Source organism: Colletotrichum phormii (genome assembly GCF_030913505.1).
Source record: "Colletotrichum phormii strain CBS 102054 chromosome Unknown BDP81scaffold_3, whole genome shotgun sequence".
Classification (NCBI taxonomy): Eukaryota; Fungi; Ascomycota; class Sordariomycetes; order Glomerellales; family Glomerellaceae; genus Colletotrichum; species Colletotrichum phormii.
The window spans coordinates 1,482,117-1,496,754 of record NW_026851445.1 but is presented as its reverse complement, the minus strand read 5'-3'; the positions used below and the strand labels follow the sequence as shown (position 1 = coordinate 1,496,754).

The 14,638-nt window shown below is 53.9% G+C and overlaps 4 protein-coding genes across 4 annotated transcripts; 2 read left to right on the top strand and 2 right to left on the bottom strand.

Moving 5' to 3' along the window:
• Positions 1-1,767: 1,767 nt before the first annotated feature.
• Positions 1,768-5,440, top strand: BDP81DRAFT_446166 (PGAP1-like protein-domain-containing protein; the record flags this gene model as incomplete). Its single annotated transcript, XM_060592033.1, has 2 exons — positions 1,768-2,544; positions 2,597-5,440. 2 exons carry the CDS (start codon positions 1,768-1,770, stop codon positions 5,438-5,440), a joined length of 3,621 nt encoding a protein of 1,206 aa, XP_060449837.1.
• A 1,125-nt stretch (positions 5,441-6,565) lies between these two features.
• Positions 6,566-8,441, bottom strand: BDP81DRAFT_458073 (major facilitator superfamily domain-containing protein; the record flags this gene model as incomplete). The annotated part of the gene is made up of 4 exons (XM_060593364.1): positions 6,566-7,050; positions 7,110-7,243; positions 7,300-8,264; positions 8,352-8,441. 4 exons carry the CDS (start codon positions 8,439-8,441, stop codon positions 6,566-6,568), a joined length of 1,674 nt encoding a protein of 557 aa, XP_060449836.1.
• A 2,073-nt stretch (positions 8,442-10,514) lies between these two features.
• BDP81DRAFT_390508 (serine incorporator) lies at positions 10,515-12,079 on the top strand (the record flags this gene model as incomplete). The annotated part of the gene is made up of 3 exons (XM_060587416.1): positions 10,515-10,565; positions 10,643-10,722; positions 10,777-12,079. 3 exons carry the CDS (start codon positions 10,515-10,517, stop codon positions 12,077-12,079), a joined length of 1,434 nt encoding a protein of 477 aa, XP_060449835.1.
• A 516-nt stretch (positions 12,080-12,595) lies between these two features.
• On the bottom strand, positions 12,596-14,392 carry BDP81DRAFT_468735 (cystathionine beta-lyase; the record flags this gene model as incomplete). The annotated part of the gene is made up of 2 exons (XM_060594495.1): positions 12,724-14,392; positions 12,596-12,667 (listed from the first exon to the last, which is right to left on the bottom strand). The coding sequence occupies exons 1-2, from the start codon at positions 13,966-13,968 to the stop codon at positions 12,596-12,598; spliced, it is 1,317 nt and encodes a 438-aa protein (XP_060449834.1). The 5' UTR covers positions 13,969-14,392.
• Between the last annotated feature and the right edge of the window lie 246 nt (positions 14,393-14,638).

Here is a 14,638-nt window from a genome sequence, read left to right as displayed (position 1 = left end):
TTGCTGAGAAACAACGTGAAAACGTTTCACGTCACATTCAAGAAACCATGGGAGGTCAGGGATACCTAGCCAGCTCGAGAAATTAGGCCTACGAAGTAACGAAGTAGGGGGCAACGAAGAGAAATACCTTCTCCCAAAGACACTGGTGCGGATGATGGAGGAATATGGCGGAAGGACGGGATAGACGGGAGCCTGGGTGGCTGGAAGTAGAACTTAGAAGGTGAAGCGTGCCGAAGCCCGGGAGACCAACGAGGGTTTCTGATGTGAGCGAGCTATCAAGGCTCAAGGTAAGCCAAGGTGAAGCAGGCTGGCAGGGTAGGCGGGAGTACCTAACCAGTTTTATCTGCTGGCTCGGCGAATCTGGTGGCAGCAATTGACGCTATTGAAAGCACAACATGAGTCGAGCCGGGCGCTTCGGGGATCGAGGACCACGCAGCTTGCCGCGAGAGCCATTTTATGGCTTGTTTCTGTAGCGTTTCTTAGCCTTTGTCACCCATCGCCCCAGTCCCGCCTCCCTCTATCTTTCTGTATACAGTATGGCACATGGATGTTGGAACACAAATCGGTCAACCAAGTGGTAGCAGGTTTCATGAGTGCCAAGTGCCATGTGTCTACCTAGGCTCTACTGCTAGACTCCAAATGTCAGTCCGTGTCTTCTTCAAAGAGCAAGAAGGGGCTCACAAAGGAGCAGAGAAAGGAGGCGACGGGGCTGAGACATTGAAAACCCAATTGCATGTGGATCGTCCAATTCCACGTTGCGCCGGACGGACGAAGCGCGAGATGAGCCAAAGGGGGTGAAAAAGGGTCGAATGCTACATGGAATTTCGCCCATTTGTGTATGTGCTGGGAAGTACCTATGACAAGGCACGTGGGTACCTACACAGTAAAGGCTACGAATACGTAGGCACGGGAAGAACAGCGCTCCACGCTTGGTGAGTGCATCATCAGCTGCAAGACCATAGGGAGTGAGTCTGCAGCAGTCTCACTAACTCCGGCCACCGCACCTTATCTTTCTGTTCCCAAGATTAGCTTGGCTGCATGCTTCACAAGTGACCAAGATACTGCCCGGGTCCCAGTAGGTAATCTTCCAGCCACGGCTGTCATCGATATGTATGTCTAAATAGCATTACTGTAGACTCGTGCATTCGGATGCTTTGCGCATCTCCCACCAAGTTTCTACCTACTAGGTAAGGAGGTTAAATAAGTACTGTATCTCATCTTCAGGTACTTCCATTGTAAATGTACTTCGGCACATGTCCATGTTGTGGGCATCTTATCTCTCCTTCCATTGTCTGATAGGTCAGCAGTGACGGAACGGGAGACGGACGCGGGACTCGACTCGATTCCGTGGGTCGGGACCGCCGTTGTAGCAGCAGCAGCAGCACCCCAGCGGCACGTCAGTGACAGACGCACCGACAGTGGAGGAACCTTCCAAATTCCAGTACCTGTAGGTACCTTTAGCACCCACTAAGGTAGTACCTTCGAGACCCAGACCCGACAACAGCGGTTCGCGCCCAAGGAAAGGCAGGCATGCCGCAGAGGGCACGCACGTTCTTTCCCAGGACCAGTTCTTTCCCGTCGTCTCTTCCTGCTGCCACCACAGCCTCCCGCACGTCTGTCTTCCTCGAGACGTCGCTGTCGTCCATACTCTCGTTTTCCTCCACCTTGCCGCCTTCTCACCTGGCCAGGAAAACACAAAGTCCCTCCACGGCTCGATTGAACGACACGCTTCCTTTCTTGGAAGACTCGATCGAGCCCTCTCCACCCATGAAGAGGCGCTCGTCGGGTTCGACCGACGACAGCGACGAACCTCTTGCCGATCCTCCTGTCATTCAGCAGCCCGCCCGAAGTCGCAATTCTGCACATCTTCCCAAGCAACCCGCTGCCGTTACTGTCAACGCTGGAGCCGCATCTAAACCGTTATACGCACGGAGTAGACGGTCAAACAATCCCAATTGGAAGCTCGAACATGGCCCCAATGCGAATCCGATCCTCGACAATAACCTCATAACAGCCTCGCCATCGTCACCCCTCTCAGCTCCATCCCTGGCCGCGCCATCGCCAGCCTACCGAAACCACACACACCAGCTGCCGAACCACCAACACTACCACCACTCCCAAAGCGTCGCCGACGAATTACAACCTGCCCGGAACGACGACAAGTACTTCGACAGCGATAACGACGACGGCGAAGGCGACGGCGACGGTCTCGACGACGTCATCGTAGACACTCGGCGAGAAGACCAAACCACCATGACCGCAGAGAAGATGCCCGATGTGCGCTTCGCCGGTCGCCGCTCTCGATTCCGTAGCCCTTGGTCCGTTACCATATTCACGCTAGCTGTCACCGTTCTTGGGATTACTCTGCTATGCGCTATTTTGAACTCGTCATGGACTCGCCAGCTCGATGCCAAGGGATGCCGCATGTCGTACATGCGACCTTCCTACATTCGTCTTCGTGACTTCGATACCGAACACACCCGGTTCGCGACCAAATACTCGCTATACCTGTATCGTGAGCAGGGCGTTGACGACGAAAGAAAGGTGCGTCTTGTTTCTCGCGCCGGGGCTATGGCAGATCGCTGACCTTTCACAGCTGAGAGGCGTTCCCGTACTCTTCATCCCAGGTAATGCCGGAAGCTACAAACAAGTTCGACCCATAGCCGCTGAAGCTGCAAATTACTACCATGAGTCTCTTCAACACGATGAGGCTGCTGTCGCGGCCGGCGCCAGGAACCTCGACTTCTTTACCGTCGACTTCAACGAGGACATCACCGCCTTCCACGGCCAGACCATGCTGGACCAGGCCGAGTACTTGAACGAAGCCATCAGGTACATCTTGTCGCTTTACATGGACCCGCGCATGTCAGCTCGGGACCAGGACTTGCCAGATCCAACTTCTGTCTTGGTGCTCGGTCATTCGATGGGTGGCATCGTCGCGCGCACCATGCTCATCATGCCGAACTACCAGTCTAACTCGATCAACACCATTATAACCATGTCTGCACCGCACTCGCGTCCTCCTGTCACCTTTGACGGACAGATTGTCAAGATATACGACGATATCAACGACTACTGGCGTCATGCTTACTCACAGAAATGGGCCAACAACAACCCTTTGTGGCATGTTACTCTTGTCTCAATCGCTGGAGGTGGCTTAGACACTGTCGTTCCGTCCGACTACGCAAGCATCGAGCCGATAATCCCCGAGACGCATGGCTTCACTGTCTTCACCACCGGAATTCCAGGTGTTTGGACTAGTATGGATCACCAGGCCATTCTATGGTGCGACCAATTTCGGAAAGTTGTTTCTCGCGCCATGTACGACGTAGTTGATGTCCACAGGTCTTCACAGACCAAGCCCAGGGCTGAGAGAATGCGCGTTTTCAAGAAGTACTTCCTTACTGGCATGGAGTCTATCGCCGAGCAGACTATGGCAGCCGAGGGGCCAAGCACACTGCTGACACTCGAGGACAATTCAAACGCCATCAAGGCACAAGGCGAACGCCTAGTCCTGCGACAGCTCGGTCACGACCCGAAAATCACAGCTCATCTGCTTCCAGTACCTCCTCAAGGATCTCCGGAAGGAAAGCGCTTCACCCTACTCACCGATAGCGCATTAGACAAGCCAGGAGAACACGGAAAGCTCGAGGTCCTGCTCTGCAGCGTTTTCCCTCTGCAGCCTGGGCAGGCAGCGACGCTGTTTTCTACACACATGGACCTGTCAGGCGACAGCGCAGGGTCTACTAGACTGGCTTGCAAGAGCGCTGCGTCCGACGCCATTTTGCTTCCCCCTTCGACAAGGACGCTCCATCAGCCCTTTGCGTTGGAGAACGAGCCAGTGACCAAGCCATTCTCGTATCTTCAGTTCGATATCGAGGATATTGCGGATCACCAATTCGTGGCCGTCATAGACAAAGCTGTTAAGCCAAGTCAAAACTTTGTTGTGGCCGAATTCAGCGACCATTCACAATCACACAGAAGGCGCAACATCAGCCTACGACGAATCCTCGCGTTTGGGATGACGCTGCGGCTGCCCGCTAACCGTCCCTTGGTTGCCGAGATTAACATTCCCACCATTCAATCTAGTCTACTGGCATACAATTTGGAGATAGGCAACCAGGCTTGCGGCTCATCCTCTGGGCTATTCTCACCTCTTATACGGCAACACTTGGCTCAGCCATACGAGTCCAAGTTTTTCGTCAACGCCAGACATGCCAGCATAAGTTTGCATGGGGTAGCCCCGTTCGTTCCGCCACCTCTTAGACACAAGCTTCAAGACGAACAGGGACTCAGTCTCCAGTTCTGGACCGATCCAACCTGCGAATCCGCCATCCAAGTTACGCTCACAGTTGACGCGTTGGGTAGCTTGGGCAAGCTGTATATGCGTTATCGGACTGTATTTGCGGCCTTCCCATTGCTCGTGGTGGCACTCGTGCTTCGCAAGCAGTTCCGGATCTACGATACCACTGGAGCGTTCATCTCTTTTTCGGAAAGCTTGGATCTCTGCTTACGGCAATCACTACCGCTGATGTTCCTTTCCTTGACATTCCTCTCCTTGTCAATGACCGGATCGTGGTCATCCGGCCCCGGCGTATTCTGGCACTGGCGCAACACGACTTCAGCAGAAGCCGACTTCCACAGCAACGACCTGCTTACAGGCACCCAGGACCCCTTCTTCTGGTTCCTCATCCCCCTGATCGGAGTCGTCTGTGTAGGAGTGTGCGCGTGCCTTCACTTTGTCACCCTGGCATTGACGCAGGTTCTCGGTATTCTCTACGCCTGGATAGCTCTTCGACCATTCGCAGCCGGGCGAGATGAGCGCCGAAGGCCGCAGCTGCCCATCTTCGTTGCGTCCTCGCCTCGACGTCGCATGATAACAACTGCCGTTCTGCTATTCCTGGTATCCACGTTCATACCCTATCAATTTGCGTACTTGGTAGCGTGTCTCGTCCAGCTCTTCACCGTCATTCGCGCTCATCGAATTGCCTCGGAGGTCAAGTCTGGACTTACCCAAGATTTCTACCACTACGCCCACTCCATTCTGCTTCTCATGCTCTGGGTCCTACCTATCAACCTGCCCATTCTGGCGGTGTGGATCCGTAACCTTGCCGTCCACTGGCTTACGCCCTTTTCTTCGCACCACAACGTGCTATCAATTATGCCGTTCATATTACTCGTGGAGAACTTGACCACGGGTAGGATGGTTCCCAGAGTCACGGGCAGGATGAGATATCTCACGAGTGTACTGCTCTTTGGCACGGCCATCTACGCTGCCGTTTATGGTGTTTCTTACGCCTACATGCTGCATTATCTCGTCAACTTGATAGCTGCCTGGCTGGTTGTTATTCATTCGACTACGGACAACTGGCCGCTCGCTGGGTTCAGTTCAATATTTGACGGTCATCAAGAAGACCGCAAACGTGGCAAAACTCCATGAGGACGAGACTGGGACTCGACTTTTTCCACTCGGTGGAATATTACTGTTCGCGTCAGCTCTGTTAAGAACTCGGTCTGCGGTAACAGTAACAACCACCCGCTCTAATCGCTCCGCGCTGTATATACTGCAGTCTAAGTTAGCTCGTCGGCGAACGACGTTTAACTCATACGAGAGTCTTCTTTTTTCTTCGTAATAGATGGTCTCGGATATTCCCATCTAGAGCTTGACAGACACTGTCTCGGTAGTACGCTGATACCAGTCTACTGTGACAACGGTGTCGCTACAATATTCCGTGTTCTCATCACTGTTTGTCCATCTGCATCTTGCATCGGCTGGGAGTTTAGTACGATTCACACGTTTTTTTTTTTTTTTTTTTTTTGGTTAGAGGAGTCTGGACGAACACATTTAATTCCAAAGGACCGGACTATGAGGTGTCGGAGGTATCCCTGGCTTTTTTCTTCCTCTACCCATTCTCAGCCCGGGGATCATTGCATTGCAACAAGCGTCCGCCGGAAGGGCGATTCTGTGAGGTGGAACAACAAGTCCCTGAATTAGGGGACGGGGTGGTGCTCCGCTTCAAACGATATTGTATAATGTCACGACGCGGGTTTTAAGGTTTTGTGTTGAGACCCCAGTGTCTCGTTTTTAATACGTTGGCGGATGGAAGTTCTCAAGAGTTTCTCGTGTAGAGAGGTAGTGCCCATTCAGGAGCTTCCCTTCAGTCAGAAGGGAGTGCGAATGAGGCGCTTGTCGCAAGAGACGACCGTGGTGTAGCGCCGCTAGCAATGATGAAAGCTCTCAACAATCGATTCGGAACTTGACCGATCCTATACTTATTTGGTCCCGTGACTGAGGCTCTGCATACAGTAGGGATGAAAGACGAATTACGATTTCCCATTGATTTCCGCTGTGGTAGTGAGTGTCGATGCTCGTGAACCCAAAATATAGCTACCCAAAACGCCATTCCTCTATGAGTTATCTACGGCCGTTGAAGTGAAATCTATGTTGAAGACATGACAGCTAGCCGTGTTCGCAGAGACGACTTTATGTCAAGTACTAAGAGGGAAGGATTTGCCTCTCTCCTCACCCCACCTACACTTTTGTATTCCCCCTGAGTAAAACCTCTCAGTCATCCTGCTCCGCCTTCATCTTCTCCTCTTTTGCCCACTTCACTCGCTGGTGACGGATAACCCACAGGGTGAGCACCAGCCCGATTGAGCATGCGCCCAGTGTCATGAGATACGCTGCACGATAACAGTTCAGCCCGTCGTGGCAGACGCGCTCGCCATCCGGGCCCACGACGCTATGCCTGTCGTAGATTTTGCCGTAGAAAATGTTGAATACGTTACCGGAGACGACGGGCGAGAGCGTCATCAGCCCCCAATTCTGGCTTAGGCCGTGAATGCCAAACGTTTCGGCCACGATGGAAGGGAAGACCCCGAAAAGGAAACCGTACGCGATACCAGACAGGCCAGAGACCAATCCGAGCAGGTGAGGGTTCGTGACGTGCAGAGCCATGAGCTGTGCCACGAAGAACACGGCACTGGATGCCACGAGGCACCACACACGACTGCCGTGGAGGACCTTTACGATGAAATCGGAGCCGACGCCTTTTGTAGTCCGAGTTAGCTTGGATCTTTGGATGAGTGATAATCCCGGATCATCATACCGCTGAGAAGTCTGCCTGCGAAGCTGCCAATCGACAGAATGGACACGTGCATCTGCTGCTTCGTGATGAGGTAGGCCTCATCTACAGACTCGTCATAATGGCGCCAAAGGGCCTTTACATCATTTCCAATGTTGCTAGCGACTTGTCAGCATCAAGTATTAACGTAGATTAGCGAAAAGCTGAAACTCACTTGATTGTCATCAAACCGATACCGGTAAGAATGCCCATGATGAGAAAGAATTGCCAAAAGTCGATTTCACGCAAAAGAGCCCAACCACGAATATCTACTCGATGAGAACGATCCAGATCAACACTACTCTGCACAAAGACATCACCGGGCATAGAAGAGGAGCTCGACACCAGCGAGGACGTCTCGTCGGGCTCATAATCATCGGCTTCGACGGCTTCGATTTGCGCCTCATCAGCCTCGCGAGACGGCGCGGACGATTCGTACTCGGGATGAACCGGCTCGTGGTCGGCGGTGGAGTTGATTGTGGTAGTGGTATTGTTATGTTTGGGCGACGTACCAGGTTCAACCGGAGCGCCGCGGTGCCCATAGCCCGGTCGGTTGGGCTTGGCCTCTTCCGAAGAAGTACGTCGAAGCTGCTGCGAACCGGAAAGACCGTCGCTTGCTGGCAGGCTGTGATAGGTGGCATGAGGATAGACGCGCAGGAAGAAGAAACCGAAGAAGGTTAAGCCGCAGGTCCCGATGGACAGCAAGGCCAGGAAAGCGCTGGTGTTTCCGGGGAAGAAGAGACTCCCAAACGTCGAAAAGAAGAAGGCACTCAGACCAAAAGCAGCCAGGGGAAAAGCGGTGGCAGTTCCTCGATGATGAGGCCAATTGAGGGCAGATGTCTTGACAGACGCTGCGAAAGCTAAACACCCGCCGAGACCAGACATATATGAAAAGAAGCAGAGAAGCGGCACGGGGCCAGCCGCGCGGTCGTAGGCGATATGGAAAGGGAAGTATCCGAGGGCGAGCAGGACGGAGCCAATGATGACGGCGGAGCGAGGTCCTTTGTGATCGACGAGCATGCCGACGGGAACGCCCAGTGAGTACATTCCCAGGTTGGCGGACAGGCCAATGACGTTCGTTTCGGTCGATGAGAGCTTCAATCGCTCAGCAAATTGAGGCGACCATGCCGAGTAAACGTACTGTATAGCAGAGACATGTCAGCTCATGATTCACATTGGGAGTGACCGTAGGTCTGGTAGGAATATCGTTCGATCGCGCCAACTCACGTTGGTTCCGCATGCTAGAGAAATGACCGTGGCTGCGACGCTGGCAACCAGCCGCGCGCGGTGCAGCTCTTTCTCCCGTGGACCTGACATTGTTTGTGCAGACTGGGCGACGATGAAATTGTTGGTCTCAAGGTATCATGCTTCGGCCGGTTGGCGGCAGAGGGAAGATTGCTCGTCAGCGAGGAACGGCAGCGATAATCGGCACCGATGACGGCGAAGAGTCGGGAAGAGGGGTGCGGTTTGCGACGGTTGGGGTTAATGTAGGCGTTTTGGTGTTTTAGTGTACTATCGGAGGAGCAGTGTTCATAACGATATTGACGAAGCCAGTAACATGCGACATGAAGACTTGGTCGTTGTCTGAGGACTAGAGGAGTCGGGATTGTAGGCAGGAGAGAGAAGGAAAGATAGAGGTTGTCGAGGGCGGCGGGAAGCTTCGTTGAGTCGGAAAACGAAACGGGTACGATGCCGGATCGGATCCCTTATCTACGGGCAGGAATCACGAATCCATTCTTTTGGGGCCGCGCATGCACTCCGACTGGGAAGGTAACGGGAAATAAGGTAGGGATTTGGAGCCCTGGGGGATCCCCCTGAATGCTAAGCTGCGATACCGTAAGATGCCGTAAGTGCCCTGCCGAAAAGACCAACGCACTACGTAACGAGTACCAATGACGCTGGGCGTATTACATATTGGCTACGTAAAGGGTCTCGTACCCGGTACTTCTGTCCTCCTCGGCATCTTGGCTTGCCGCTGGAGTGCGCTGCGTTTCTGTTTCCTAACTTCCTTTCAGGCGCGGCAGGGGAAGGGTGGTGGCGCGTGCATGTGTCAACTGCACGCCTGGAATATGGAAACCCATGCGCCGCCGCCCTTCATCATGCCTGCTCACTTGAACCAGCAGCATATCGAGTCGAATATGTATGTGCCTGGTCAGTCGGGCTGAATGTCTCGGCGGGGGTTGTGTCAATGTCGCCAATCTCGTGCAAGTCAGCCGAACATAGTCGGCTGTTCTCCCTCAGCGCTGGAATGGTTCGCGCGACACATGGGAAACGCTCAGTCACTTGATCTCGTTGTAAGACATCATAGACGCTACGCTAGTAGAGAATTCGGTTCCCGTGAGTATAACCGCGCCTTGCACCAATCTGAGAGCAGAAATAGTTAGGTCACTGCAGGTAAACCCACGAGGTCGGGTTCGAACCCAGCAAGTGAATGAGGAGTCTGGTTGCCATTCTGACTGCCGAAGTTCTCCAAGTCATGTAGACAAGTACTTCACTCAGGTTCTTAATGCGCACGAGTGGAACGAGATAGATGTCCGGATTGTGCAATGCTGACTTGCACCATATATAACGAATCAGACTTCAAGGGCGGATTCGACTGATAGAGGATATCGCACGCAATGTAGCACGACCACGTCGAAAGTAGCAACCCCGCTCTCTTTACGACAGGCCATCTGCAGTATCACGACATTTTGTTGTTTCTCTCTGGGAGTCTCTTCCCCGTTGTTGACCACCGTGATAACGTCGATTTAAGAGGTAAAGCGCTCAAGTTTGAAAGGTATCCGGATTAATTCCAAAACCTATGCAATGCATGCATGCTGATTAAGATGAGGTAAGGTAGTTGTTGGTTGGAGCTAATCATTGCATCGGACCATGGGCTGGCTGGATTCTACCGAGAAGCTCGCGTGTGAAGCTGCTTGAACATTGAGTCATAGGGTAGGGCGAACCGGCGGCTTCTTGATTATTCGCTTTGGGATCGTCGTGATAAGACAACTGAGGTTGAGCAGGAAAGGCAGGTGTAAGTAGCTTCACTCGGCGCCAGGTGGGCGAAAGATGTCGGGAATCGGTGCAGAATTGCCGATGGTGGATGGCCGATTTCGGCGGAGAGCTCTAGAATCCGGGGTCCGGATCCGGGTAGGGAGCCACAGTAGGTAGCGACTACGTAATCTCACGTGCGCCCCAGCCTCCAACAGATTGATCCACTCTTTGTGGCTCGTTCCGGTCTTCAGGCTACCTCTCTAACCGCACCTGATCCATACTGCGCGGCGCCGACGTAAGGCATCCTCCGAAAGACATCACCGACGCGACACTTCCATCTTTCCAGCGCGACTCTCGCCGAACCGACTTTTACACCTTTTCGATCGATCGCATATACCGTGGGAAACCGGCGCCATGGGTGCTTTGCTTTCGTTGCCGCTGATGGCGGTGCCGAGCATGGGCACGGTACGACGAGTCCCCTCCGATTCCCTGCTCTTCGGCTCGTAGAGCCCATCTTCACTTCACCAGCTAATACCTTACAGCTCATCGGCTTCGCTGCCAGTTGCTGCGGTGCGGCAACTTGCTCTGCAGTCTGCAGCGCCTGTGGGAAGTGCGGCAACAGGTAGGTCTTCCCCATTCCGTGAACACACCACTCTCGGTACTGACTCCGTTGTAGTGTCGCCACTCGTATCGGCTACGCAGTCATGCTCCTCGTCAACTCGATCCTGTCCTGGATCATGCTCACTCCGTGGGCTATCAAAAAACTCGAACACCTTATGCTCGACTATGTTAAGATCGACTGTCCCAATGGTCAATGCTACGGGTGGATGGCCGTTCACCGCTTCAACTTCGCTCTCGGTCTCTTCCATCTCATACTCGCCGGCCTTCTCTTCGGCGTTACGTCTTCCAAAAACCCTCGCGCCGCTATCCAAAATGGCTACTGGGGGCCCAAAGTCATTGTGTGGCTCGCCTTCATCGTCCTCTCCTTCCTGATCCCCGACGAGTTCTTCCAGTTCTACGGCGCCTACATTGCCCGCTTTGGCGGCATGTTGTTCCTAATTCTCGGTCTCATCCTGCTTGTTGATCTCGCCCATAACTGGGCCGAGTATTGTCTCGAGCAGATTGAAGAAACTGACTCCAAGGTTTGGCGGACAGTTCTCATCGGCTCTACGCTGGGCATGTACCTTGCCTCGCTCGCCATGACCATCGTCCAATACATCTTCTTTGCCGGGTCCGGTTGCTCCATGAACCAAGCAGCCATTACGGTCAACCTGCTGCTGTGGATAGGGATTTCTTTCATCTCGGTCCATCCCACGATTCAGGAATATAACCCCAAGGCTGGTCTTGCACAGGGCGCCATGGTCGCCGCGTACTGCACCTATCTCACCATGTCCGCTGTTTCAATGGAGCCCGATGACAAGCTATGCAACCCCTTGATTCGCGCTCAAGGTACTCGCACAACGTCTGTCGTCATTGGCGCCGTCGTCACCATGCTTACCGTTGCGTACACCACTACTAGAGCGGCGACTCAGAGCCTTGGACTTGGTTCTTCCGGCGGCATCCGTCTCCCAGAGGAAGACGAGCACGATCTCGTCACTCACCAACCCAGCGCTCAGAAGCAAATGCGGGCGGAGGCATTACGTCGTGCCGTTGAAGAGGGCAGCTTGCCGGCGGACGCTCTCTTGTCTGACGACGAGAGCGAGGCTGGTGGCAGTCGTGCCCACGGTGACGATGAGCGTTCTCAGACGCAGTACAGCTACACTGTCTTCCACATCATCTTCTTCTTGGCGACGGCGTGGATTGCGACACTATTGACCCAGAGCTACGACGACCAGAATGCCGATGGCAACTTCGCTCCTGTCGGTCGGTCGTACTGGGCCAGTTGGGTGAAGATTGTGAGTGCTTGGGTCTGCTACGCCATGTATGCTTGGACGCTGGTGGCACCAGTTGTCCTCCCAGACCGCTTCGACTTTTCTTAAATATCTGTATAAATAGCATCGCGTCGTTTCTTAGTCACGTCAGAGCGGAACGTTTTGGGGAGCATAGTCAAGGAGGCAATAGTGATTCGTTAGTTGAATGGCATTGGGCTAACTCCCTTAACTTGTACATGCTCCGATCGTGTAATGATGATCTACTCATAGCGCTGTGGACATATTTTACGGAGTGAGAGCCCATGATGCTTCGGATGTTTGATTGGACGCATTCACTGTCAAAACTTGCGAATCATAGAAGGTGCAGCAAAGGAACGAGCCTGTTCTCATGTAGATAGGTCGACACACAGAATAGTCGAATTCTCTAAGCCATTCACACTTTTCGTTGCCCCCCAATGTTTTTTTGATTTTCCAACGCATATCGAGCGTACCGAGCCCAAACGCCGTTGTTTTTCGAAAGCGGATTTTCTTCCACTCACTCACTACGCGTGCGGCTTGACTCCCCTAAGACCCAATCACCTCAGGCCTGGGTAAGTCAAATTCCCGCCTCCACGGAAAACTCCCTTAAGCCTGCTGGACAGCTTCAGTCGCGTGGAACCCGTCCAAGGTCACGTTGACCGCGCCGGCCTGAACAAGCTACAAGAAAAAGTCAGTATTGGTGCTCAAAGAGTGACATAGTTGACGGCACTTACAGCTCGCGAAAGGTCTTCAATCAGGTCCGTAGCGTCCTCGATGCCCACGCACAAGCGGATGAGGTCTTCCGGCATCTGCCTCTCCTTCCGGGTCTTGGCGTCAATGCTGGCGTGGCTCATCTGGCAGGGCATGCTAATCAGACTGTTGACACAGCCGAAGCTAACGCTGATACTATACAGCTTAGCGGCTTCGACAATCCTCTCCGAAAGCGCCGCGTCGCCCGTCTCAAATGACAAAACGGCACCTGCACCTCGTGCCATGGACCAGTGCAGGTCGTACTGGGGGTGCGACTTAAGTCCCGGGTATCGGACCTTGAATCCATGGGACTCGAGGAACTCGGCAATCTGCTGGGCGTTGGCTTGCTGCTTCTCCATGCGGATTGCGAGGGTCTTGATGCCTCTCATAAGCAAGAAGGAGTCATTCGGCGAAAGACCGCACCCGGTGGAGTTGATGGTGAAATACAGCTTGTTGCCGATCTCGGAATCGTTAACACCAATCACACCGGCCATGATATCATGGTGTCCGGACAGGTACTTTGTTCCAGACTCGTAGACAATGTCTGCACCAATGTCCAGGGGGTTCAGGAGCATGGGCGAGAGCATGGTGTTATCCACAACAACCAAGGCCTTGTCGTTGGCCTCGTGAACAAGCTTGGCAATGGAGGGAATGTCGACGACCTTGATAAGAGGGTTCGTCGGCGTCTCCAGCAGGACCATGGCCGTCTTTTCAGAGATGACGGGGCTGATGTTCTCCACATTGGTAGTGTCGACATGGTGAACGACAATGCCCTGGTTGGATGCCAAGTACGTGAGAAGGCGGTTGGTGCCTCCGTACAAGTCATCACCGGTGATCACCTCGTCGCCGGGGCGCAACAACCGGGAGATAACATCCAGTGCACCCATGCCGGAGCCGACGGCCAAAGCCCTCGTGGCATTCATGATCTTGGCCAGGTGGCGCTCAAGATGAGTGCGAGTCGGGTTGCCGGACCTGGTGTAGTCGTACTCGCCGCCGCCATTGGCACTGGTCTGCTTGAAGGTGGCGGACTGGTAGATGGGGATGCTGGATGCGCCATACTGGTCGTTGCTATCAGTGTAGACCAGCTCAGTGGCGAGAGCATAGCGGCGACGACCGTTGCGAGGACTGGACGGCGCGGGAGAAGGAGGGAGATCGTGTCCGTCAAGGTCAACCCGCTTGAGGGGGTCGCTGGACTTGGATGCCGCTCCGTTGTTAGGCGGTGTAGACATGGTGAGACAAAGCGTAGGTAGTAATGGCGGGGTAGCACTAGTATCAAGGAGCTGCCGGCTTATCTGACTGACAGCGGCAATTGAACGATTTTTCTTCGATTGAGCGATTCGTCGAATAGATCTTGGCCAGACAATGCCTGTACTCCGTCGTACTTGATGTTCGAAAGGGACGAGAGGACGAAGGACGGATAGGAAGGTCCGGGAGGCGTTCGGGATCGAGTACAGTACTACCGCTGGTCTCTTTTAAGAGCCAGACTTGTCGCCGCGGACAGAACTGAATTGCTCAGCAAGTCAATTGTCCAAACGCAGCACCGGCGTACTCGATTGAAAAGCAGAGGTAGGTTGGCGAGAAGGTTGAGAGAGCTGATAGGCACTTGTAGGTGTGTACAGGAGAAGTTTTACAGGGACATTGAGTAAGGGCCGACGACGGGCTTTTGGGGAGAACGGAGCGTGTGACTCCAACAGCACTGGACAACCAAAGGTGTGGGCCCTTGCTGATGACGTGATTTGTCGGTGTGCACAGCGTGCCCCGAAAGTCGGCGATGGCGGGGCGGCATGAACCCTGGAAACGGCGGGGGCGACACGGTAGTGGTCCGAGTGGAATGTTGGCCGGGGAAAAAAGCGCAGCGTTGGATTGGCACGCTGGCCCTGGCGTGCCTGGATGGTAACA